The following is a 25,650-nucleotide window of genomic DNA, read 5'->3' on the forward strand; positions in this document are numbered from 1 at the left end:
ACTATGGTAGGGACTAGATTGTGAGCCCCCTCTGAGGGACAGTTAGTGACAAGACAATATATACTCTGCATTAGGAATAATCACATATATGCAAATTCTTCTGAGTTGATGCAAATGTTTATGTAAATATAAGCAGCTTGACCAATCAATTTAAACCTGGGTTTAAATTGATTGGCCCATTTTCAAACAGCATACATTTGCATAATTTTAGAAGAATTTGCATCTTATTGATCAAACCTACTCTGTGCAGCGCTGCGTAATATGTTGGTGCTATATAAATACCTAAATAAATAAATATAAATGTATACTAATAGTGTTCGACTGTGGTGAGGACATTAGAGTGTAAGCTCCTGTGGTGCAGAGACTGATGGGAAGGGATCAGTGCTCTCTGTACAGTGCTGTGGAATGTCAGAGCTATATAAATGTATAATGATAATAGTGTGTGACTGTGATGAGGACATTAGAGCAGAGGCGTATCTAGAGAGGTGCAGGCATAGCTTGTGCCCTGGGAACCAAAGCACCATGGGCGCCATTGCTGCCTCCTCCTCCCTCGTGCTTCACCTTCATACTCTTATACTGCAGGACATCTCGCACTACTTATACTTGGGGGAGGGGGGTGTAATTATACTAGGGGGACACCTGTCACCACCTATACTGAGGGAATCTTTGGGGGGTACTTATACTAGGGAAACCCTCCCACCTGTATTGCATATGCTGGGGGTCAACTCTCAGCACTTATGCTGAAGAAGTACTTCAGGCTATCTATACTAGGGGGCAACCTCTGGCCATCTGGCTGCTTATACTGGGTGACTACCTCAGGGGTGCAATTTCAGTGTTTGCCATAGGCGCTATATTACCCAGATATGCCATTAGAGTGTAAGCTCTTGTGGTGCAGAGATGATGGAAAGGGGACACCTGTCAACAACCTATACTGAGGGAATCTTTGGGGGGTACTCATACTAGGGAAACCCTCCCACCTGTATTGCATATGCTGGGGGTCAACTCTCAGCACTTGTGCTGAAGAAGTACTTCAGGCTATCTATACTAGGGGCGACCTCTGGCCATCTGGCTGCTTATACTGGGTGACTACCTCAGGGGTGCAATTTCAGTGTTTGCCATAGGCGCTATATTACCCAGATATGCCATTAGAGTGTAAGCTCCTGTGGTGCAGAGATGATGGAAAGGGATCAGTGATCTCTGTACAGTGTATATGTCGCAGCAGCTGGTGATGGGGAGGAGACACAGGGGTGTTATGTGTTACAGGGTATATAAATTCTTCCTGTACTATGATATCTAAAAACAAAACAGATAAAATAAAGTTCTCTGTCCTTACCTCCTCTGCTGCATGCACCAGCAATGTCTTCTTTCTACTTTCTCCTGCCTCCTCTATAACTTCCTGTCTGTGGCTCCTCCCCTTCCTGGCCCTGCATTGCACTGTGTATGTGTGTGGGATGAGGCTGTGCAGAGATCACAGGTCTCCCCACAACCAACAACAGTTGAGGCTTGTGGTGAACATCTCTTATCCTATATAATAAAGTGCCTATCCTGCTTTCACCTGTGTCCCTGCGTTGTGCATGTGTGGCACACGGACAGACTCAGGACATCTGAGGAGGTGCGGGCATACGTGTGGGTCGCGGAAATGCAAATGCAGGTGTCGCGCGCATGCACATGTTGCGGGGGGGGGGGGGGGGAGGGTTACATGGCCAAGGCATAGTGCATGTTTATCAACGGGCAGGCCCTTTAACTAGTAATAATTATGAGATCTCTCCTTGGACTCCCATTATCTGTTCCAGGATCATTTCCAAGATATGCCTGGATAGTGTACTGGTCAAGAGCACCACCCCTGTCAACCAAGGTTTGAAGGTCTTCATATTCCGTAAGCCAGTACCTACGTAGTAAGGAGTCCCTGGGCAAGACTCCCTAACAATGCAGGTTGGCCTATTGAGCACGCTCTTAGTGGATGCAGCTCCCAAGTGCTTTGAGTCCAAGAGGAGAAAAGGGCTATAAAAATATTGGTATTATTATTCAGATATCTCACTGTAAGGTCACAGCACATATACGTACGGTCTGTGCACAGACTGCTGTTACTTGGGTAAGGGCAGCACCGCTGATTGCGTACGAGAGGAATCAGAGCAGGAGACTTGGGTGGTATATGGCTGATCCTGCTACTGCACAAGTCTCAGCCTTGTTAAAGGGGCACTTAAAGGGAACCTTAACTGGCGAGGAAAAAAAATTCACTTACCTGGGGGCTTTCCCAAGCCTCCTGCAGCCGTCCGGTGCCCGCGCCGGTCCTTCGGTGCCCTCCGGTCTCCCTCCGCCGCTAAGTTTCGTTTTCGGACCACTGCCAGTCGTCCTCGGGCCTCTTCCGCATTCCTCGTCGTAAACAGCCGTAAAGTGCGTCCGCATGACGCCAAACGCGTCATGCGGACGCGCTTTATGGCTGTTTACAACGAGGAATGCGGAAGAGGCCCGAGGACGACTGGCAGTCGTCCGAAAACGAAACTTAGCGGCGGAGGGAGACCGGAGGGCACCGGAGGGCACCGAAGGACCGGCGCGGGCACCGGACGGCTGCAGGAGGCTTGGAAAAGCCCACAGGTAAGTGAATTTATTTTTCCACGCCAGTTAAGGTTCCCTTTAAGTCTGTTAAAAAAAATGAATTCCACTCACCTGGGGCTTCCAGCAGCCCCCTGTAGCTGATCGGTGCCCACGTAGACTCGTTCTGATGCTCCTGGCCCCGCCGGCAGCCACTTCCGGTTTCGGCGACAGGAGCCGACAGGCCAGGAACGCGAGTGATTCTTCGCGTTTCTGGCCACAATAGCGCCCTCTATGCTGTTATATGCTATGTGCTATATGCTATAGCAGCATAGAGGGCACCATTGTGGCCGGGAACGTGAAGAATAACTCGTGTTCCTGGCCTGTCGGCTCCTGTCGCCGAAACCGGAGTGAGTCTACGTGGGCACCGATCAGCTGCAGGGGGCTGCTGGAAGCCCCAGGTGAGTAGAACTCATTTTTTTTAGCAGACTTAAGTGCCCCTTTAAATACTATTCCCCCTCCAGGCCGCCATGGATGGTGGGGAATGAAATAAATCGGCTTCCAGCAAATGCTTGAAGCCGAATTATTGTGTTTTAAAAGTAACTTCAGCTCAGTCTTCTGACGTCGCCAACGTTACTCCCTGTGCGCCCAAGTCTCCTGCGCTGGATTCACTGTGTTCGCCGCTGTTTTGCCTGAAGGCTGTTGTCCCATTTTGTGAATTGTAATAGGACTTTGGACGTCTACCTGCTATTGTTGCCCTCTGTTTTTTTTTTTATAAAGGTAAGTCTAAGCGGGAGATTATGGCTAGAATCTCAGAACACGTATATTGGTGATATAAAGAATCACTCCTCTTCTCCTGTCAGCAGGCGCTTCAACCTACTGAATGGAGGAGACTTTAGCGGTATAGGATTTGTGTGCTGGACCAGATACATTAAACCATTAGAGGAGGTTATTTTGATTGCCTCGTCTGGGAAAGAGACATGATGGATTTTTGTGCTGGGGGCCCCCAGGTATTAATCACCCCATAGGGTTTGCCCCATTGTTACGATTTGAGTGTTTCTCTGCAGCCCTGCCTTGGGGCATACTACGTCCCTGACAGCGCGAGTGATGCGGCGTGATCTGAATATGAGCTCCCATTAAAGCTGACTTTATGTGGAGCTGTGATCCCTCCATTGCCGCTCGCTCTGCACCTCAGCTGGCATCAGGACACAAAAGAGTGCTGCAGGGCTTACATTTGAAAAAACTCTCTCTACTCTCACACAGAACCCTCTGCTAGCAGTGCCTAACACTTAACCCCCCACCTGGTGGTGCCTAACCCTTAATCCCTCACTGGTGGTGCCTAACCCTTAACCCCACCTGGTGGCGCATAACCCTTAAACCACCCTCCCCCCAGTGAGCAACTAACCTGAACCCCCCCCACCTAACCTTAACCCCAACATCTTGTTTAAAAGGGCACCCAAATCACAGCTACAAACAGCAGTGACATATAGTAGCTACAAATAGTAGTGGCTACACATAGAAAATAGCAGTTACTAATAGCGGCTACAAATTACAGCTACAAATAGTGGCTTATCGCAGCACCAGTTTAATGTAGTTAGCGCCAAGATTTCTGTACAGCCGCTACAATCAATAGGGGAGATAGCTGTGATCTTCTAATCATGTGGTGTTTTCAAATGATCCTTGCTGCAGGACAAGGGTCCATGCTTTCAAACCTGGGACAGGCCCGGCAAAACCGAGAGGGTTGGGAGGCAGGACTCTAATAATGTGGTGTGTGAGCAGCGTGTGTGGACATGCATCAGGGAGCTCTTCAATCTGGCTCTAGACGATACTGACATTAGAGCATTTACTAAGGGTAAGTATGTATTACAAATAAGAATAAAATAGATATAAAAGCTGTGTCTGTGGGATTTTTTTTACTTGCAACCCTTTGTAGGAATGGAGAAGGGGTATATATCCTGGTACATGCATGGCGGCAATGGAGGGCTTAATTCCTAGCCACTTAAGAGTGGACAGCCCACCAATAAAAGTTTCTGGACTCCCCCCCCCCCCCCCCCCTTTACTCTTTTTGCCTCTGTCACTCAGCATGGACTAGTCTACCATTTACTCTTGTGGTTTTTTTCTCCTTCTCACTGCTGGGCACCATCGCTCTCCTCTGTTACTTATGTCTGCTAAATTGCAGACAGGGATCAGTGGGCTTTGTGACTTTCTCTGTGGCTTAAATAGCTGCTCTGTAGGCTAGCACTGCTCTCTGCTGGACTTTTTGGCCTCTTGCAAGATGGCGCAGTCCACCACGAGTCGCCAACAAAATGGTGTCTAAGATCTCACGAGACTTGGTGTGTGACTTACTTTAAAGGGAAAAGTGTGTTCACTTGCCTATCCAGCACTACGAACTGGCATCAATAGTTCTAGAGCAGCAGCAGACTCTCTCTCTCTCTCTCTCTCTCTCTCTCTCTCTCTCTCTCTCTCTCTCTCTCTCTCTCTCTCTCTCTCTCTCTCTCAACCGTGGCAGTTCAACCTTGCTTATGCACTTCCTCCCATTCCTTTGATTCTCAGGTTTCTAAAGAAACTTCAGTCAAAACCAACAATGGTAATTTCAATAACACCAATCTGGTACAAAAGACCATGGCTCGTTCTATTGCAAACTGGCTATTTGAAGACAATCCAACGAGCCTACAAGCAGAAGACTCTTCTGATACCACAAGAAGTGCATGCATATTCTACAAGGGGGACTGCAGCATCATGGGCTGCGTTCTCCAAAGTCTCCATAGAGACAATATGCAATATGCAAAGTTGGGGGCTGGCCATCAGCCACTACTTTCCAGAGACATTATCTGGTAGACCCAGCATCTTTATCTACCCTTGATATTGGGAAAAATATAAATGTACAATCTATGTCTAAAAATATCTGATTAAAGGTTTTGTTTTCTCTCTGGCCTCCCTTGTGAGAGTAAATTAATTCCCCTCCATTGTCGCCATGCATGTACCAGGAAATCGGAAAATTCAATACTCACCTGCCAGTAATTTTGCCTTGTGCCTGCTACAAAAGCATGCGGCAGGGGTTCCCACCCTTCTTGTCTATTTGAGTTACTATATACAAGAATGGGGGGGGGGGGGGGGATCCTGTAACTTTTATTGTCCATTGTTAAGTGGCTAGGATTTAACCCATCTATTACCACCACGCTTTTGTACCAGGAAAGGAAGATTACCAGCAGGTAAGTATTAAAATTTTTCAGATATTTCCTATGGCAGTTTCACCTGATGGGGAAATCTTTGAGCCCTCTTAATGTTACATCAAGCAGGCTTACAGACTCCACCATTATAGTCACCCCCTGGGGCCACCTGTAGCGACCCCCACCTGCTCCTGAGCACTGGAGGTGGGGCTCTGTCTCCATATCTCCCTCACATCAGGTTCCCTTTCCTAGTACATCTTACATTGCATGCAGAGGATAAAAAAACTTCTCACAGTGAAAGAAATATACAGAATGATCATACAGTGTCTCCATCACACACGCTATGTACATACACACATTACATGCACACACTACACACACAATGTACAATATATATATAGATACACACACAATGCATCTTTGTCCAATTTAATCCATTTATACATCAGATTTCCATTCTAATAGGATTTATTTTGTTATACAATGCAGAATCTTTTTCCAGCAACAGCTTCCATCATTTGTCTATAGCATAGGATTGGGGCTTGAGTTAAGATACCAGAATTGCTGTATCTTAACTCAAGCCCCACACAGTGTATCCAGTTGTCTCCTAACTTACATTTGGGTGCAGTACTGAGGCATTGTTGTATATCAGCATTATTTTCGCTGGAGTATGATCTGGGAATAATGGTGTGTACACACGTCTGATACTTCTGAACAAATTGTCATTCAAACCGGTCGTTTAAACAACAGTTCAGCATATGTATGAATGATCGTTAGACTGATAGCAGCAGTTTTGACTGACCCGTGGACTAATTGTCATTCAAACAACAGTTAGGTCCATACATGTGTACAAATGACTTGTTGTTTGAAATTCTATTAGTTTCACACTAAAAGTCTTTCAAACAACAAGTCATTTGATCAGTCTTTTGATCTAGTCCATAGTCGTATATAGTCCATTCACCAGTAAATGACATGTAAATTACCTGTAATTAGCATTTCAAACGTGTGTGTGTGTGTGTGTGTACACACAGTGGCTTGCAAAAGTATTCGGCCCCCTTGAAGTTTTCCACATTTTGTCACATTACTGCCACAATCAACCAATTTTATTGGAATTCCATGTGAAAGACCGATACGAAGTGGTGTACACTTGAGAAGTGGATCGAAAATCAAACATGATTCCAAACATTTTGTAAAAATAAATAACTGCAAAGTGGGGTGTGCATAATTATTCAGCCCCCTGAGTCAATATTTTGTAGAACCACCTTTTGCTGCAATTACAGCTGCCAGTCTTTTAGGGTATGTCTCTACCAGCTTTGCACATCTAGAGACTAAAATCCTTGCCCATTCTTCTTTGCAAAACAGCTCCAGCTCAGTCAGATTAGATGGACAGCGTTTGTGAACAGCAGTTTTCAGATCTTGCCACAGATTCTCGATTGGATTTAGATCTGGACTTTGGCTGGGCCATTCTAACACATAGATATGTTTTGTTTTAAACCATTCCATTGTTGCCCTGGCTTTATGTTTAGGGTCGTTGCCCTGTATTTGGCTCCATCCATCCTCCCATCAACTCTGACCAGCTTCCCTGTCCCTGCTGAAGAGAAGCACCCCAGAGCATGATGCTGCCACCACCATATTTGACAGTGGGGATGGTGTGTTCAAAGTGATGTGCAGTGTTAGTTTTCCGCCACACATAGCATTTTGGCCAAAAAGTTCCATTTTGGTCTCATCTGACCAGAGCACCTTCTTCCACATGTTTGCTGTGTCCTCCACATGGCTTGTGGCAAACTGCAAACAGGACTTCTTATGCTTTTCTGTTAACAATGGCTTTCTTCTTGCCACTCTTCCATAAAGGCCAACTTTGTGCAGTGCACGACTAATAGTTGTCATATGGACAGATTCCCCCACCTGAGCTGTAGATCTCTGCAGCTCGTCCAGAGTCACCATGGGCCTCTTGATTGCATTTCTGATCAGCGCTCTCCTTGTTTGGCCTGTGAGTTTAGGTGGAAGGCCTTGTCTTGGTAGGTTTACAGTTGTGCCATACTACTTCCATTTCTGAATGATCGCTTGAACAGTGCTCCGTGGGATGTTCAAGGCTTTGGAAATCTTTTTGTAGCCTGAGCCTGCTTTAAATTTCTCAATAACTTTATCCCTGACCTGTCTGGTGTGTTCTTTGGACTTTTTGCAGCCTAGGTGCGCTAAGGGGCCCAACGTCCTATGAGTACCTTTAGGATTTTACAGGACACTTTGAGACATTTGATTTCAGGGCAGTATAGGAACCCCACAAATGACCCCATTTTAGAAAGAAGACACCCCGAGGTATTCAGGTAGGAGTATGGTTAGCTCATAGATTTTATTTTTTGTCACAAGTTAGCAGAAAATGACACTTTGTGAAAAAAACAGTAAAAATCTATTTCCGCTAACTTGTGACAAAAAATAAAATCTTCTATGAACTCACCATACTCCTAACAGAATACCTTTGGGTGTCTTCTTTCTAAAATGGGGGGATTTGTGGGTTTCCTATACTGCCCTATTACGGCCCTAAAGCGTGAGGAGTAGTCTAGAAAACAAATGCCTCAAAATGACCTGTGAAATCCTAAAGGTACTCATAGGACGTTGGGCCCCTTAGCGCACCTAGGCTACAAAAATGTGTTACTCATGTGGTATCGCTGTACTCTGAGAAGTAGTGGAAGGTGTTTTGGGGTGTATGTTTACACATGCCCATGCTGGGTGGGAGAAATATCTCTGTAAATGGACAATTGTGTGTAAAAAAAATGAAAAAAAATCTCATTTACAGAGATATTTCTCCCACCCAGCATGGGTATGTGTAAAAATACACCCCAAAACACATTATACTACTTCTGAGTACAGCAATACCACGCGTGACCCCTTTTTGCAGCCTAGGTGCGCTAAGGGGCCCAACGTCCTATGAGCACATTTAGGCTTTACAGGGGTGCTTACAATTTAGCACCCCCCAACATGCCAGGACAGTAAACACACCCCACAAATGACCCTATTTTGGAAAGTAGACACCCCAAGGTATTCAGAGAGGGGCCTGGTGAGTCCGTGGCAGATTTCTTTTTTTTTTTTGTCACAAGTTAGCAGAAATCGAAACTTTTTTTTGTTTTATTTTTGTTTCAAAGTGTCATTTTCCGCTAACTTGTGACAAAAAATAAAATCTTCTATGAACTCACCATGCCTCTTAGTGAATACTTTGGGATGTCTTCTTTCCAAAATGGGGTCATTTGGGGGGTATTTATACTATCCTGGAATTTTAGCACCTCATGAAACCTGACAGGTGCTCAGAAAAGTCAGAGATGCTTCAAAATGGGAAAATTCACTTTTGGCACCATAGTTTGTAAACGCTATAACTTTTACCCAAACCAATAAATATACACTTATTGGATTTTTTTTAATCAAAGACATGTAGCAGAATAAAAATGTATATAGAAATGTTACTTTATTTGAAAAATGTCAGCACAGAAAGTAAAAAAAAAAATCATTTTTTTTGACAAAATTCATGTCTTTTTTGATGAATATAATAAAAACTAAAAATCACAGCAGCAATCATATAGCACCAAAAGAAAGCTGTATTAGTGGCAAGAAAAGGAGGGAAAATTCATTTAGATGGTAGGTTGTATGACTGAGCAATAAACCGTGAAAGCTGCAGTGGTCTGAATGAAAAAAAAGGCTCTGGTCCTCAAGTGGTTAAACAACAGTTTGGTGTGTGTGTGAATGATCATTAGACTGATAGCAGCAGTTTTGACTGATCCGCTTGGCGGATCCGTGGACTAACTGTTATTCAAACAACAGTTAGGTCCATACATGTGTACAAACGACTTGTTGTTTGAAATTCTATTAGTTTTGCACTAAAAGACTTTCAAACAAGTCATTTAATCAGTCATTTGATCTAGTCCATTGACCAGTCAAACGACATGTAAATCACCTGAACGACAGTCGGGCATAAAATCGACGTGTGTATGCACCTTAAGTGAGTCTGACTTTTGATACTATAAATATGAAAACAGCAAAAGATAAGGTATTATCATATATACATACTGCATATATCATTATATACATCAATAGTTGCCAATCTTCCTTTGAGAGGGTGTAACAATATAGATCTGTAATGTTATCTCCAAAATTATGTTAAGAAGTCAAGAGATCCCTGGAAGATCCCATCACAGTCAAAGTGATCCAATCCTTCTGCATATCAGTCCTGTGTGTGTCTCTTAGCACTGCTGGAAGATAAATCCCTCCCTTCTTATTTTACCTGACTTTGTACATTCAGCTCAAAACTCTTCACAGACAGACAAACTCCTTTCCTCAGCTCACTTTGGATGAATTGGAACTTCTAATATTCCCACATCTGCAGCTCACAGTAGGTAAATAACAATGGTACAGAAAACTTTCCTTGAGTCTCAGCTTCTTATTTTCACTGTAAATGGTTAAATTCGGACTTTGAATTGTGATTAAAATCTGGGTCTTTCAGCTCCCAACAAGAACAAATGATTTTCTTTTCTGCACTCCCTTTTGTTATTTGGAATGTTTCTTCATCCAGATAAAAGTGTTTATACTGAGCGCTGAAGCTGGTCGCCATCATAGAAACAATGCTATGCTGCGCCCCGCGTAAGGGTAATTCAGGGCGATCGCCAGACCCCAAATTACATTTCCCTCTGAGTTGCTACAACTGGGAGGGGGAAAAGTATTTAACGCCGCCGGGGAGTTTAGCGGCAGCAGGGAGAGCCGTTATTTAGCTCACACAGTGCCAAACTGCCTGGGGCCTGGATACTATGTATATGATACTTAGTACCCCATTAATTGGGCTTCTTACCAATGTGAGAGCGTTCATGCCTGGCAAGATGTGATTTACGCCCAAAACATTTCCCACACTCAGCACATGAATATGGATTCTCACCAGTGTGATATCTCTTGTGTTGAACAAGATATGATTTATCCCCAAAACATTTCCCACACTCAGCACATGAATAGGGCTTCTCACCTGTGTGAGAGCTTTCATGCCTGGCAAGATGTGATTTAGTCCCAAAACATTTCCCACATTCAGCACATGAATATGGCTTCTCACCAGTGTGAGATCTCTTGTGTTTAACAAGATATGATTTATCCCCAAAACATTTCCCACACTCAGCACATGCATAGGGCTTCTCACCTGTGTGAGTTCTCTTATGTGAAACAAGATGTGATTTCTTTAAAAAATATTTCCCACACTCAGCACATAAATAGGGCTTCTCACCAGTGTGAGTTTTTACATGGGATATAAGAATTGATTTAAGCCCAAAACTTTTCCCACACTCAGCACATGAATAGGGCTTTTCACCCGTGTGAGTTCTCTTATGTGAAGCAAGATCTGATTTGTTTACAAAATATTTCCCACACTCAGCACATGAATATGGCTTCTCACCAGTGTGAGATCTCTTGTGTTTAACAAAATATGATTTATCCTTAAAAGATTTCCCACACTCAGCACATAAATAAGGCTTCTCACCTGTGTGACATCTCTCATGCGTGACAAGCTGTGATTTAGTAAGAAAACATTTCCCACACTCAGCACATGAATGGGGCTTTTTGAAACAGGAATAAGACCCTCCAGCAGTGAAAGAACTTTTCTGGGTATGAAGCCCCTCAAAGTTAGACAGGTGAGGGGAGTCTGGTGGAATATTTGTGGTAATCAGGATATTTGCAGGAGACTCTTGTCCAATGACATCATAATCCATTGTACAGTCTGTGGATACAGAGAGACGAGTCTTTGAGAGGTTCCTGATCCCGGGACTCCATCCTGCAAATAGAGAAACACCATCACTTCCTGTTAGAGAATTCTGAGGTGAGGAACAATTATCATTAGGGATGGTCAGTGAGTTGCTGATAATTCCAAGTTGATGCAAAGTGTATGCATGTTGGAAATGGGCCGGATGCAGCAGCTTAATAGCTTTGCATATAATTAGCATACAATCTCAGGTTTATTGGCATGTCACTGACCATCACCAGTTTTCAGCCTGACACAGAACTGCAGAAGGTTGTGCTCATTACAGGCGGCCAATCACATGACATAAACTTTGATTTGCATACAAATTGTATGTAGCTTGAAATTCAGCCAATCAGATGCATTTCCTAAGAAATGGGATTAGCTGCATATCATTTGCATACAAGTCAGAGGTATTTGCTTCTCATTGAGCATCCCCACACCTAAAGCATTGGCCATACATTCAAAAGCAGTAAACTCCAGCTTGATGAGACAGTGGAAGCTTTATGTACTGATAGCAAGAAATCTGCCTTATGTTTGTAGAGCAATGTGGTTTCATATTCATTACCATTTTCTATTCGTGTCACTCATATGCCCCTTGTGGAGTCGGTACAAAAATCATCTGCCTCCAACTCCACGCCTCAGTTTATGAAACCGCTGACTCCGACTCCAGGTACCCCAAATTGCTCCATCTCCACAGCCTGTGCAGAGCTATGGTGTTAGTGCAAAAATCCCTAATCCTACTGTATATATACAGGCGTCAATTCACCAAGCAATGGGAAATGCTGAAAACAGCTGATTTTACCGATCACTTCATCGTGGCTGTTACCACATGGAAAGCTGAAATTACCGAGCAGTGAGGTAATTACCGTCTTGTGCGGTAAATACCTAAACAAATGTCGGTAAATGTCAATTCATCAAGGTTACAGCATGCGGTAAAGCCCTGGATGATTACCGGCAGTTCTTCTCTGTCAGAATCAGTGCGAGACTCACAGAACTCACACAGAAGCAGAGATGTTTCTCTATGACTCACAGGAGCAGAAGCCAATAGGAACAGCCTGTCTCCTGCAAATGATTTTGATTGGACCCGAAGCCTTCTTGGGTGGGGAGGGGGTCGTCACGCTTTCCTACTCCCCAGGCAGCGAGCAGAGAGAGATACAACAAAAGACGCTTCCCCTGCCTCCCTTTGCCAGTTTAATCTCTTCTGTTGCTGTTTGAAGATGCAGAGTAGCTAGTGGGGAAATCCCCTAAGCAGGGCATGTTTAAAGTTTCTCGGACGTTCATCTAAGTTGTGGCAAAGAAATAAAATGTTAAAAAAGACTAATGGAGACTGATAGATTAAGAGCAAGCAGAGGCAGTATAACAAAACATGTACATCTAAAGGGATGTCAGGATGCCTCTTACTATTGTAATGTTGTCTCTGCACGGAGAACAGATGAAACAACACAGACAACTCACACTCTTCTGCTGTTACTGACAACTGGGCTTCGGTAACGTACCAAACTTCTACTGCACCTGTGAAAATATTGTTGAATTAGCACACAAAAGTCTTCAATACCGAATGTGGTAATTTCCCAACTTTTTGTTTATCGAACAGCCTTGATGAATTGGCGCCTAAGTGTAGCCATATCTCTCCTTCCAGCCTTCTGTCCAATGAAGAACTGACGCACTGCACACTGCAGCTCCTATTGGACAGGAGAACAGTGGGGGGTGGGGAAGGGTGAGGACTAGAAATCACTGTCCTCCTTCTGCAAAACTTGGGATACCCCAGCAAACCTGATATGACCAAATATATTTTTTTGCATGAATAATTAATGTCCATAGAATTGTGTCGTTTTCACTGGCTTCCTCTGTCCCTCCCGTTCCCGGTTGGTGAAGTGGTTATGAATTCTGTATACTGTAAGCGGACATGAATGGGCGGATTCTGGGAACTTCATGAACCCGGCCTGCCCAGTAACAGGAATTACTCATGCTGTCTTCTTTCCTCCATACACAGGGAGTTCCTGTTACTGGGCATGTGCAGCTCAGGAAATCATGCCTGCTCACAGGAAATGCATGTTCGCAGTTTCTTCATGTGCAAAGGATATGAATGTCCTCCAGAATAACAGAGGAAGTAAAAGTGCCAAGAGCTTCCATACTCATATACAAACACTCCCAACTATTCAATTTTAAAAAAATTACCTACACTTTATTGACTCATCTTCACCTCCTGTGTTCCCCCTTCAGTGCTTCCTCTGCACTTCCTGTGTGTCTCCTCTGCACCTCCTGTGTGCCCCCTTCAGTGCTTCCTCTGTACTTCCTGTGTGCCCGCTTCAGTACTTCCTCTGCACCTCCTGTGTGCACCCTACAGTGCTTCCCCTCACCTCCATTGTGCCCACTTCAGTGCTTCCTTTGCACCTGCTGTGTGCCCCCTTCAGTGCTTTCTCTTCACTTCCTGTGAACCCCCTTTAGTGTTTCCTTTGCACCTCCTGTGTGCCCCCTTTAGTGCTTCCTCTGCACTTCCTGTGTGCCCCCTTTAGTGCTTCCTCTGCACTTCCTGTGTGCCCCCTTCAGTGCTTCCTCTGCACCTCCTGTGTGCCCGCTTGCGACTCTGCAGGGAGGAAGGGGGGAAAGAGAGAGGAGGAGGCCAGGAATTGTAGGAATGCGGCCCGCGGTACTCAGAATGCGGCCTGGGTCAAGCAAAATTTGCCCCGACCTGAACTAACCACACAATTTTTTTGGCCCTGCGCTGTTATAGGGGGACAGGGTGAGATCATCTGGAAAAAAATTATTGCTATTATCTTCAGAGTGAAAGCAGCACAAATCCTAATTTTTGCAGCACAAATAGCCATAAATGCTTCACTAACCAAACCGGATGGATTTTTTTATATGTGCTGATTGTAGGGGGGCCGGCCTCATGGATCCCAGCTGAGATAATGAACCATGCATGCCCAGTAACAGGAAGCACTTGTACGTGAAGATAAAAAGATGGGTCCATCCTTCCGCCATGTGACACAACCTCTCGGCACGCTTCCCCATGGGTGTGGTGACACGTGTGGGAGGCAGCAGCAGCATTACCAGGCGGCTCTGCTTATAAACGCTCCCCCACACACATTATTAACTGCAACATTTTTGACTGATGGGCCCACCTGATAACTTTTATGAATATTGATCTCTTGTTTCTTAGGCCCTCCCACCCGATTTCATTTTGTGGTTTGGCACGTAACAGTCTGAGTAGACAGGCCTGTGTGTTCCCATGATGAATGAATATTAATTAATATTGTTTTATTGGCAGCCCAAAGGAGTGCCATCGGCTGTGGTGTCTTTTACATTTGCAATACAGTATTTTTCAGAATACTAGACACACTTTTTCTCCCCCAAAAATGTGAAGATAAAGTCCCTGCGTCTTATATTCCAAAAAAAGGTCCCTGACTTACAATCGCCCGCCCATACGATGTTAGGAACTCCCTGCCTTGTCCCCCGTGTGGTGACATGCGGGGGGGAGGGGCAGGAGGAGACACAGGGGAGTGGGGCAGGGGGCACACAGGGGAGCAGAGGAGACATGTGGGGGTGGGGGCAGGGGGGACACAGGGGAGCTGAGGAGACACGTGGGGGTGGGGGCAGGGGGGACACAGGGGAGCAGAGGAGACACGTGGGGGTGGGGGCAGGGGGGACACAGGGGAGCAGAGGAGACGTGGGGGTGGGGGCAGGGGGGACACAGGGGAGCGGAGGAGACATGGGGGGCCAGGAGGGAACACAGGGGGACAGGAAGGGACACAGGGGGACATAAGAGGGCAAAAGAGGTCACAGTGGGACACACAGGAGGACACGGGGAAAGAAGGGGACATACAGGGGAAGCAAAGGATGACACAGGGGGACAGAAGGGGACACATGGTGGATGGACAGAAGGGGGAACAGGAGGACAAATGGAACACGAGGACAATTATTGGGGAAGCACAATATATTCACTGTTTTTTCCTTTTCTTCCCCTCTAAACCTAGGTGTGTCTTATATTCCGGAGCGTATGTGTTGGTTTTGTATTATGTGTCGTGCACAAATGGTTACTGATGGAGTGGGCGGGAAATGGATGGAATGGGAGGGGAATGGATTGGAATGGGCGGGGAATGCGATTATGTAGCCTGGGTGTGGTTGCACACTTCAGAGCCTTTATATGCATTATGTGTGATCAGTTGCTGTTGTACACCTGGGAGGGGCCATAACATGTAGTGCATCTGTTCCCCCATACAAAGCATCTTTGCAGCCAGTGGTGTGCTGCCTCTTTCTTGCTTTTGTTATTGTGGGGAACAGTTTCAACAGCCTTTGCAAAGTCCAGGTATACCACATCTACTTCTTTCCCCAGATCTAAATCTGCATTTACCAAGTAACCCCAACAAAGATCTGTGTACAGAAATGTACAGTGACCATTATCAGCTTTTTACAGTCTGATATAACTCATTTAATTGGTGATTATAGCTACATGTGACACAATAATCACTCTCAGGGTTGGAAAGTAATTGCGTGATCAGCATTGTATTACTGCTGTGAGATGTAGTGGGATGCTTCTCACTCATCCACCTCCTCCCCTCTCCCCACTACAGTACAGGATACTCCAAAGCCAGCAGGGAGCCTGTACTGTTATTGTTACTAAGCTGCCACCAAATACAATCATAAATGATAGTTTTACATGGCAAAAGTCTAACATGAGTATGTAGCATATCCCATAATATGGCCAGTCTGTGAGCAGTGACAGTCATAACAGCAATAAGATACACATTTATTCTATATGTAATGCAGACTACTCACCTGCTCTGCCCTCTGTAACATTGTCTTCCTCTTTACTTGTCCTCAATATGTCTCCCTCCTCCATAGTCTGCTGGTCACTCCTCACATAAGTCTCTTCTTCTTCCTCTTTAATAGTTGTCATCATATCCACCTCCTCTGTACACTGCTGCTCACACCTCACATATGTCTCTTCTTCTTCCACTTTAATTGTCCTCTTCATGTCAACCTCCTCCACAGACTGCTGATCACACCTCACATATGTCTCTTCTTCTTCCACTTTAATTGTCCTCTTCATGTCACCCTCCTCCACAGACTGCTGATCACACCTCACATATGTCTCTTCTTCTTCCTCTTTAATAGTCGTCATCCTATCCCTCTCCTCTGTACACTGCTGATCACACCTCAGATAACTTTCCTCTTCCTCATCTTTAATTGTCCTCATCATGTCACCCTCCTCCATAGACTGCTGATCACTCCTCACATATGTCTCTTCTTCCTCTTTAACCACAGCATGTCCATGTTCCCCATCCTAAGTGCACAAAGGGAGAGATCATTTTCAATGTGAAAACAGATAACAGCATAAGCAGAAGAAAGAAATTTGTTGTGGTTTAGAGTTTCTGGGGACTCTCAGCTCCACCTACCTGATAATGGTGGGGGAAGGTGAGATCTTTCTGCATATAATCCTGGAAATAAAGAGGACCTGTACATCTCTGGGGTGGGTTTCTGTTACTGGATCCATCTGCAGAAAAGCACACACTGACTAAATACAATGTCTCTATGTGTTTATCAGAAGACTGGGGGAGAAGGGGGGGGGGGGGGTCTAGGCGGACTCTCTGTACTGCTTCATCCCTCACTAGTAATTAACATCTCCCCTTACCTGGTGATGTGAGGGGCAGCTGATTCTCCATTATGGTGTTCTTATTGAGGTTCTTCTGTCCTTTTAAATACTGCCCCTCCTCCATGGAGAGACTGATGGTGATATCTTGACACCTTTTAGGAGCCTGAAACATACAATGATACAATTACCAACCAGACACATCTCTTGTTGTTATTGGATAATGTACCAACATTCCCAGCACCACTCACCTCTCTTGTCAGCAGCTCCATCATCTTCCTGGTGATTTCCAGAATCTTCTGCTTGTTGTGTCCCTCAGATATCAGGGAGTGAGGTGGGGGCATTGTGATGGTCACATGATTACCAGACTTCACTGGAGGAAAACTCTGTGTAGAAAGTCCAACAATAATGTCACACCGCTCTCACAGAATTCTTCTCACCCCAACAGTCAGCTGTTTCCTTATTAGAGATAAAAGTGACATCATGTGACCTCCTACAATGCTCCTCAGCTCTCCAGTCGTGTGTGTGTTTTATTATTAGAGATAAGAGTGATTTCATGTAACCTCCCACAATCCTCCTCACCTCTCCAGTCATGTGTGTGTTTTATTATTAGAGATAAGAGTACCTCACCTGTCCCATCAGCAGATAGATGATCTCTAGTGCGAGGTTGAATATCTTCTCAGTCATGTGACTCTGGTTCTCATCCATCCTCAGTGATGTGGTTATGTGATCTGTTCAAGATTCCCCAACCTTTTGATAGATATTAAGGGGGAGGGGGATATAATCCAGGTTGTACAGTTGTCAGTGGTGAAACTATCCATACAGGATCCCACCAGCACTCCCCCATTGGGGTAACATGTGGGTGGTAGGGCCATGCAGTATATCACAGGAAAGCATAATAAGTTGGTTTATAGCTACCTGTGCACTATACTCACAGCTTGCTGCAGTCCTGTCCTCCCTCTGCCTCCTCTCCAGCTGGCCTTCTCTCCTCACATCTACCTCCCACTGTTACCATTCCTGTGATGTTACATTAGTGCTGGTAGTGGTAGATGAATGAGAATATGAGGAGAGAAGAGGCAGAGACTGAGGCTAATGGGAGCAGAGGACTGGAGCACATTGTGACAGGTTAGCCATAAACCAATGTAAATCTTTCCTTTTACTACTCTGCATGGAGGTGGGGGAAGAGAGCAATACTGGAGTGTGGACATGGCTATACTGGAGGAAAAATGGCAAAACTGCAGTGGGGGGACATTACATACTGAAAGATAATGGCAATGCTGGGGGACACAGAGAGGATATGGCTATACTGGAGAAGAAATGGCATTACTGGGGTGGGGGACATTACATACTGGAGGATAATAGCAATGCTGGGGGGATACAGGGTGGACACGGCTATACTGGGGAAGAAATTGCATTACTGGGGTGGGGGCCTTGCATGCAGGAGGATAATGGCAATGCTGGGGACACAGGGTGGACATTGCTATACTGGAGGAAAAATGGCTTAAGTGGGGTGGGGAATGCAAAAAAAAAGTTGGTTTATACCAGCATCCTGTATTCCAAAAATGGCTAAATTAGTGTTAAGTACTGTCCCTGAGACCAGATTTTTCTTGACTCTGTAATAAGACTGAATTATTACTAGTAAGGTGAGATTTAAAACAGACGACAAACAAGTCACAGCTGTAATGTACAAGTCTCCTGTATGGCAATTACTTCAAGATGGATGATCAGGATAGTGACAGGCGTGCTATAATAATTCCAATATTTGTTTAGGGCTTTTCTCCTGTTGGACTCAAGGCGCTTGCGAGGCAGCCACTAGAGCGCACTCAGCAAGAAGTATCAGTGTTAGGGAGTCTTGCCCAAGAGCTCCTTACGGAATAGGTGCTGTCTTACTGGATAGGAAGAGTTTAGAACTTAAAGGGGTTCTCCGTGTCTTTTAAAAAGCAAAAACTGACACTTACCTGGAGCTTCTATCGGCCCACTGCAGCTGTAATGTCCCGTGCTTAGGGTTGCCACCCAGCCGGTATCTGGCCGGCTCAGACGGAAATACCAGTATAAAGCCGGCACTGGAATTTTTTTTTTACTGGCATGTCATTTGCCGGTAAAAGTCTAAGCTTATCTGACTCCTTTCCCCTCTCTTCTAAGATTGGCATAAAATCCAGCCAATCATGAGCGAGTGTTGCAGCGCCCCCTGGCTGTGTTGTTCACTACTCATACAGGCTGGTGTAGTAGGAGGAGAAGTCAGCAGCTGACAGTCCTTGCTGCCTGTGTGAGCAGCATGTGAGTGTGCCCGGCCTCTGCAGGCTCCACAGCTAGGGGAGGAAAAGGCAGAGACATGATCAGCAGCAGTACAATGTGCTGCTGCTGTGTGAGGAACAGCTGGGATGTGAAGGAGAGGACAGGGAGGAATATCAGTCAGAGGTGAGCAGACAAGCCACAGAGGAGAGCAGGGATAGGATCAGCAGCAGGACAATGTGCTGCTGCTGTGTGAGGAAAGCTGGGATGTGTAGGAGAATACAGGGAGGTATGTCAGTCAGAGGTGAGCAGACAAGCCTCAGAGGAGAGCAGGGATAGGGTCAGCAGCAGGACAATGTGCTGCCGCTGTGTGAGGAACAGCTGGGATGTGTAGGAGAATACAGGGAGGTATGTCAGTCAGAGAAGAGGTGAGCAGAGGAGCCTCAGACTAGAGCAGGGAAAGACAAGATGAATCATGCCAGCGCTGTTGTTATACAGGTCAGGGAAACAGAGCTATAGTGCACCAATGACATCATTTTGTGTTCTATATTAGCAGAAATATGTCATTGTTGCATTATAGGAATAGCTCTCTAGTTCCCTGAGCTGTGGAGAGAGATTGGGGCTGTTTGAGAGAGCAAGGTAACCCTGCCCTCCTAGGTGCATGTCAAAGATATTTAAAGTAATTCAAAGTAGGTTCCTGACCTGCAGAGAGGGAAGCCTCAGCATCCTATTGAGGCTCCTCACGGTGGTCTGAAGTTCCCCATTGCTGAGTGCAACCCCCCCCCCTCACACACACACACACACAATCGTGGCTGCGCAGCGCGTCTTCCTGGATCGTGGCCGCACAAGCCTGTCTGAAATTGCGCAGTAGCATGGAACCCGAGACTCCGGCTTACTGCGCATGTGCGAGCTGCCTCACGTGGCCATGGTCCAGGGAGACGTGCTGCGGGGCCTCGATAGGATTAGTGACAATGCGTTGTTGGTAATCTTCCAGGAGGGCTGCGCTCAGCGACAGGGGACATCAGAGCAGCGAGGGAAACCTTAATAGGATCCTGAGGCTTCCACCTCTTTAGGTAACTATCTAAATTTGAACCTGAGCTGTGAGGTGAACTAAGCTTTTTTTTTTTCTTACCTGGAGCTACTTCCAGCCTGTGTCCTTCGCTGCAGCTCCGGTCTTCTCCAGCGTGCCGCCCCTCACAATTCCTCTAAGCTTTGATGGTAACATACTGTGTCTATGGCAGGCTTGCTCTCACTAGTAACCATGATTCAAATGAGGATTAATTGCTGCAGGTGCGCAGCGGAGATATAAGGTGTTAATTACCTATAATTCCGCCATCCGCCCTGCGTTCCAAACAGGCTGCATGTGACCTATTAGATGCGTTGCAAGCCTCACTATGGGCACTTCCTCTTTCCGGCTTAAAGGAGGAAGTGCCTGTAGTGAGGCTTGCAACGCATCCAATAGGACGCGTACAGCCAGCTTGAAGCGCAGGGCATTATTGGTAATTAACACCTTATATCCCTGCCGCACACCTACAGCAATTAATCCTCATTTGAATCACGAGTAACCACGAGTGGTTACTCGTGAAAGCAAGCCTGGTCTATGGTAGAGGTGAGATTAGGTTGCGAGCTCCTCTAAGGACAGCCATGACATGACTATGTGCTCTGTACAGTGCTGCAGGAGATGTCAGTGTTGTATAAATATATAATACTATGGGAGGACATTAGACTATGACTGGTAGGATTAGATTGTGAGCTCCTGTGAGGACAGTGACATGACTATGTACTCTCTAAAGTGCTGCATAAAATGTCAGTGTTATATAAATACATAATAATATGGTAGTACATTTGGAGTATGACTATGGCAAGGATTACATTGTAAGCTCCTCTGGGGATAGCCAGTGACATGACTATGTACTCTGTAAAGTTCTGAAGAAGATGTCAGTGCTATATAAATACATAATAATAATATGGTAGGACATTAGACTATGACTATGGTAGGATTAGATTGTGAGTTCCTCTAAGGACGGTCAGTGACATGACTATGTACTCTGTGAAGTGCTGAAGAAGATGGTAGTGCTATATAAATACATAATAAAAATATGGTAGGACATTTGACTATGGTAGGGATTAGATTGTGAGCTCCTCTGAGGGCAGTCAGTGACATGACTATGTACTCTGTAAAGTGCTGCGGAAGATGGCAATGCTATATAAATGCATAATCATAATAATATGGTAGGACATTAAACTATAACTATGGTAGGATTAGATTGTCAGTTCCTCTGAAGACAGTCAGTGACATGACTATGTAAAGTGCTGCAAAAGATGTTGGCGCTATATAAATATGCAACAATAATGGCTGACTGTATGATAGATAGGACCTTTTAATTTATCTTCACAGGTTGGGAGTCCCATCTATGGGATACCATGGATAGGTTTTCTATATTTTAATGTTATGCCTATGATCAACTATAATCTGTTGTAATCATGCCCTCTTCTTCCTGTTCTTGTTCAATTTTGGCAGTCATCTTGAGCGATTTTAAAATAAAAGGGCGTAACAGACCACACCCACTTTTAAGCCCCACCCCAAGCCGGTATTTTTCCCCCAAAAGGTGGCAACCCTACCCGCGCTGTCCTCCTCCGATCACGGTGGCGGGGAACGAGTGATCGGAGGAGAACAGAGTGGGACATTACAGCTGCAGGGGGCCGATAGAAGCCCAGGTAAGGGCCCTTTTCCATCTGCAGTCGCTAGCGTTCACGCTGAACGCTAGCGATTGCTGAATCGCAAAACCGGCGATTCCCCGACATTTTGCGGCCGCGATTTTGCTATGCTATGCACTGCATAGCAAAATCGCTGCAAAAGTCGCTCCGCGGCGCGATCGCGGTCAAGTAAAAAACGAATCGCGGTAGTGGAAATTAACTACCGCAATTCCTATGTTAAAAAGCAAACCGTAGCGATTTTAAAATCACTAGCGGTTTGCGGTTTTGCGATTAAGCAGTCGCAAACGCCCTAGTGGAAAAGGGCCCTTAGAGTCAGTTTTTGCTTCCTTAAAGACTCCCAAGAACCTCTTTAACCCAAGTCTCCTATGTCAGAGGCAGAGCCCTTAACCATTACTATGACCTCCTCTGCAACAAAGTATATCCACCCTGACCTCTGATCTACTCAATATATAATAAGAATTACCTGTTTCATTATCTCCTCGCCACTTACTCCAACTTATCTTCCTGCCGTTACATCCCTTACTACTGCCTCTGTTAGATCACTTCCTGCCTGTGTCACATGATCACTTTCTGTCTTTGGTTTATTTTCGTCTTGTTTGTGCTTTCACTTAGGAGATGTAAGATTGCCATCTTGTGGTGAATAGGCTAACTGCAACCTCTGTTTGTAGACTCACCTGCACGTAGCCATATAAAAGGTAGCCATACACTTGGGCTTCAGAGGAGCCGAAATGAAATAAAATATTTAGAAATAGTTTAAAAAAGGAAAGTAGATATGAGCTTACCTTCTCTCAGGGAAAACACTGAAGAATGAAATAAATTATTATAGCAAGCCCAGCGTCTCAGCAAGACTTGTTTTTCTTTTGTTGTTGTTGTTGTTGTTGTCAGGGCCGGCCCTAGACTTTTTGCCGCCTGAGGCAAAAAAAAATTTTCCGACGCCACCCCGCGCTCTGGGGGGCCGCCGAGCTGGAGGGGTAGCTGGCAGGACGGGGGTATTGGGCCTAACGGCGGGGAGGGGGTCTTACCCCCCCTCCCTCGCCTGGGTCCCCCGAACTGCGCTCCCCTCCAGCCTTACATAGAAGAAGCAGCCGCTATTTGTAAGACGCACGGGCGGGGAGGACTCACCTCTTCCCAGCGTGCGCTCCACTGACATCACTTCCTGCAGCGTTGCAGAAAGTGACGTCAGTGGAGCGCACGCTGGATCGAGGAAGAGGTGAGTCCTCCCTGCCCGTGCCTCTTACAAAGAGCTGCTGCTTCTATGTAAGGCTGGAGGGGAGCGGAGGACGGGGGACCCAGGCGAGGGAGGGGGGGGGGTCCGACCCCCCCTCCCCGCCGCTAGGCCCAATACCCCCGTCCTGCCAGCTACCCCTCCAGCTCGGCGGCCGGCTCCCCGCACGGACGGGCGGATGCCGCCCCTGGAAATTTGCCGCCTGAGGCAAAAGTTTCACCCCGCCTCATGAGCGGGCCGGCCCTGGTTGTTGTTATTATTTTTTCGGTACATTGAAGCAATAATTAGACAGAATCAGGGTAAGTGGCAGCAGGATGTTGCTGTGGTAGCCGCCTGCCCTCCTTTATTTTTTAATAAGGCTGAAAATACAGCTTCCTGGCAGTATTGTGAAGCTATATGTGTCCATCAGATCACAGTATTAGTTGCGTGTGCCTCCCAGATAGCAGTATTAGGTAGCTGTGTGTGTCCCCCAGATAGTAGCATAAGGCACTGTAGGCGTGTGCGCCCTCCAGCTAGCAGTATTAGGTAGCTGTGTGTGCCCCCAGATAGCATATTAGGTAGCTGTGTGTGTCACCCAGATAGCAGTATTAGGTAGCGGTGTGGGCCACCAGATAGCAGTATTAGGTAGCAGAAATGACATAGTGGGAGAGTCCTGTTTGTTTCCCCCTCCCCCCTTCATTGGTCACTCCAGACCGCTGCTCAAGAAAGCATCCTCAGATCCAGATGCTTTGAGCAGCTACAGACCTGTCTCCAACCTCCCCTTTCTGGGGAAAGTTATTGAAAAGGCTGCTCCTCACTTGAATCTATGCTGCTCCTCCACAGGATTTATACTGTGCCTCCCCAGGATCTATTTTCCTCTCTACATTCTATGCTGCTCCTCCCCAGATTCCACCTCACCCCCTCCCCCATCCAGATCTATGCTGCTCCTCTTCTCCAGGATCCATGCTGCTTCTCCCCAGATGCTATGCTGCTACTCCCCAGGATTTATGTCGCTCGCCCCCATATTCTGTGCCAGTGATGGCTAATCTTGGCACTCCAGATGTGTTGGAACTGCAAGTCCCATGAGGCATTGCAATACTCTGACAGCTCTAAGCATAACTCTGGGAGGCAGAGGCATGATGGGATTTGTAGTTTGGTGACAACTGGAGTGCCAAGGTTAGCCATTACTGTTTTATGCTGCTCCTCCCCCCCAGGATCTATGCCGCTCCTCCGCAGGATCTATGCTGCTTCTCCCCAGATGCTATGCTGCTCCTCCCCAGATTCTAGCCCCCCCATCTATGCTCCTCCTCCCCATGACCTATGCGGCTTCACCCCAGGTTCTATGCTGCTTCTCTCCACATCTACAGTATGCTGCTCCTCCCCAGGATCTGTGCTGCTTCTCTTTATATCTATGCTGCTCCTCCCAAGCCTGAAGCAACAAGAGACAAGTCTTGTTGGTTTTATATATAAATGCTTTTAATATTTTTTACACAACAAAAATAAAAGCTTTCAACTTACATCACGTGTGCCTATAATCATCCAAATAACATTTTTTATACAACAAGTTTTGGGATTCCTCGCCGTCTTAAAGCCATCAACTACTGTTTTTCTACTTAATTTTATTCATTTTAATTTATTATGATATTAAGCAGTAAAAGTAAAATTAATCAGGAGCATGTGAAGTATAACAAATAAACATTTGTTCTCATGGAGCACCTCCTGCTGGTGTGACTGGTGAGTTGCGGAAGTAAAAGTCTTCTCACTTTACTGCTGTAGCATACAGACCTCTAACCTTGTAAGTGCCAAGTCTCCTGACTCTGTGTATGATTGGCAATTCACTCTGGGGGGGGGGGGGGGGGGGGGCGGAAACACAGAAACTGTGAAAATAAAACCAAGAGCAGTCACATGACAAGGTGGGTGGGGCCATCAGAGAGCTTTCAACAGCCACTAAATGTCAGCAGGAACAGAGCCAGGAATGATGTCACAGAGATGTCACCACTGGAGTTCCCTGGAGATAAAAGAAGCCAGCAAATCCCTCCTCCCACCAGACTCATCCTATAGCTTATGGGCGGAGCAATCTCTTAAAGACTCCTTCCCATCATCTGGTTTTCTAGTGACAGAAGAGGTCAGCCTGTGAAATATCACTCCAGAGGTACAGATATAAATTCTGCGCTCTGAGACCTCACTTCCTGTGCAGGAATGGCAGCTCGGATTACACATTTTGTTTTTTTTTTAATGTCCACAGAGCCAAAATCACAACAGACCCAGAAGGGTCACCATCCCCAATCATTGTTCCCCTTCCATAATCAGCAGCCGGCAATATCAGCTGCTTCTAATTTCAGTGCAGATGAGTTCTTGTCTGCGTGTGTCTTCATGTGCTTCAGAAGGATTCTCCCGTGTGTTTCCTCAAGTGCTGATAAAGGTTTCTACACTCAAGAAA

At 45.9% G+C, this 25,650-nt stretch overlaps 1 protein-coding gene across 1 annotated transcript in view; it reads right to left on the bottom strand.

Annotated features, from left to right (window-relative positions):
• LOC137535008 (zinc finger protein 665-like) overlaps window positions 1–22,550 on the bottom strand; it is a 41,979-nt gene extending 19,429 nt beyond the window's left edge. The window contains exons 1-8 of the mRNA XM_068256771.1: window positions 22,470–22,550; window positions 17,687–17,806; window positions 17,308–17,442; window positions 17,099–17,222; window positions 16,863–16,960; window positions 16,243–16,750; window positions 10,534–11,496; window positions 4,790–4,797 (exon numbers count right to left, since the gene is read on the bottom strand). Of these exons, the coding sequence (XP_068112872.1) occupies window positions 4,790–4,797; window positions 10,534–11,496; window positions 16,243–16,750; window positions 16,863–16,960; window positions 17,099–17,222; window positions 17,308–17,442; window positions 17,687–17,764 (1,914 nt within the window). The 5' untranslated portion in view covers window positions 17,765–17,806; window positions 22,470–22,550. The remainder of the gene's footprint in view (window positions 1–4,789; window positions 4,798–10,533; window positions 11,497–16,242; window positions 16,751–16,862; window positions 16,961–17,098; window positions 17,223–17,307; window positions 17,443–17,686; window positions 17,807–22,469) is intronic.
• Between the last annotated feature and the right edge of the window lie 3,100 nt (window positions 22,551–25,650).

Source organism: Hyperolius riggenbachi, chromosome 10, assembly GCF_040937935.1.
Source record: "Hyperolius riggenbachi isolate aHypRig1 chromosome 10, aHypRig1.pri, whole genome shotgun sequence".
Classification (NCBI taxonomy): Eukaryota; Metazoa; Chordata; class Amphibia; order Anura; family Hyperoliidae; genus Hyperolius; species Hyperolius riggenbachi.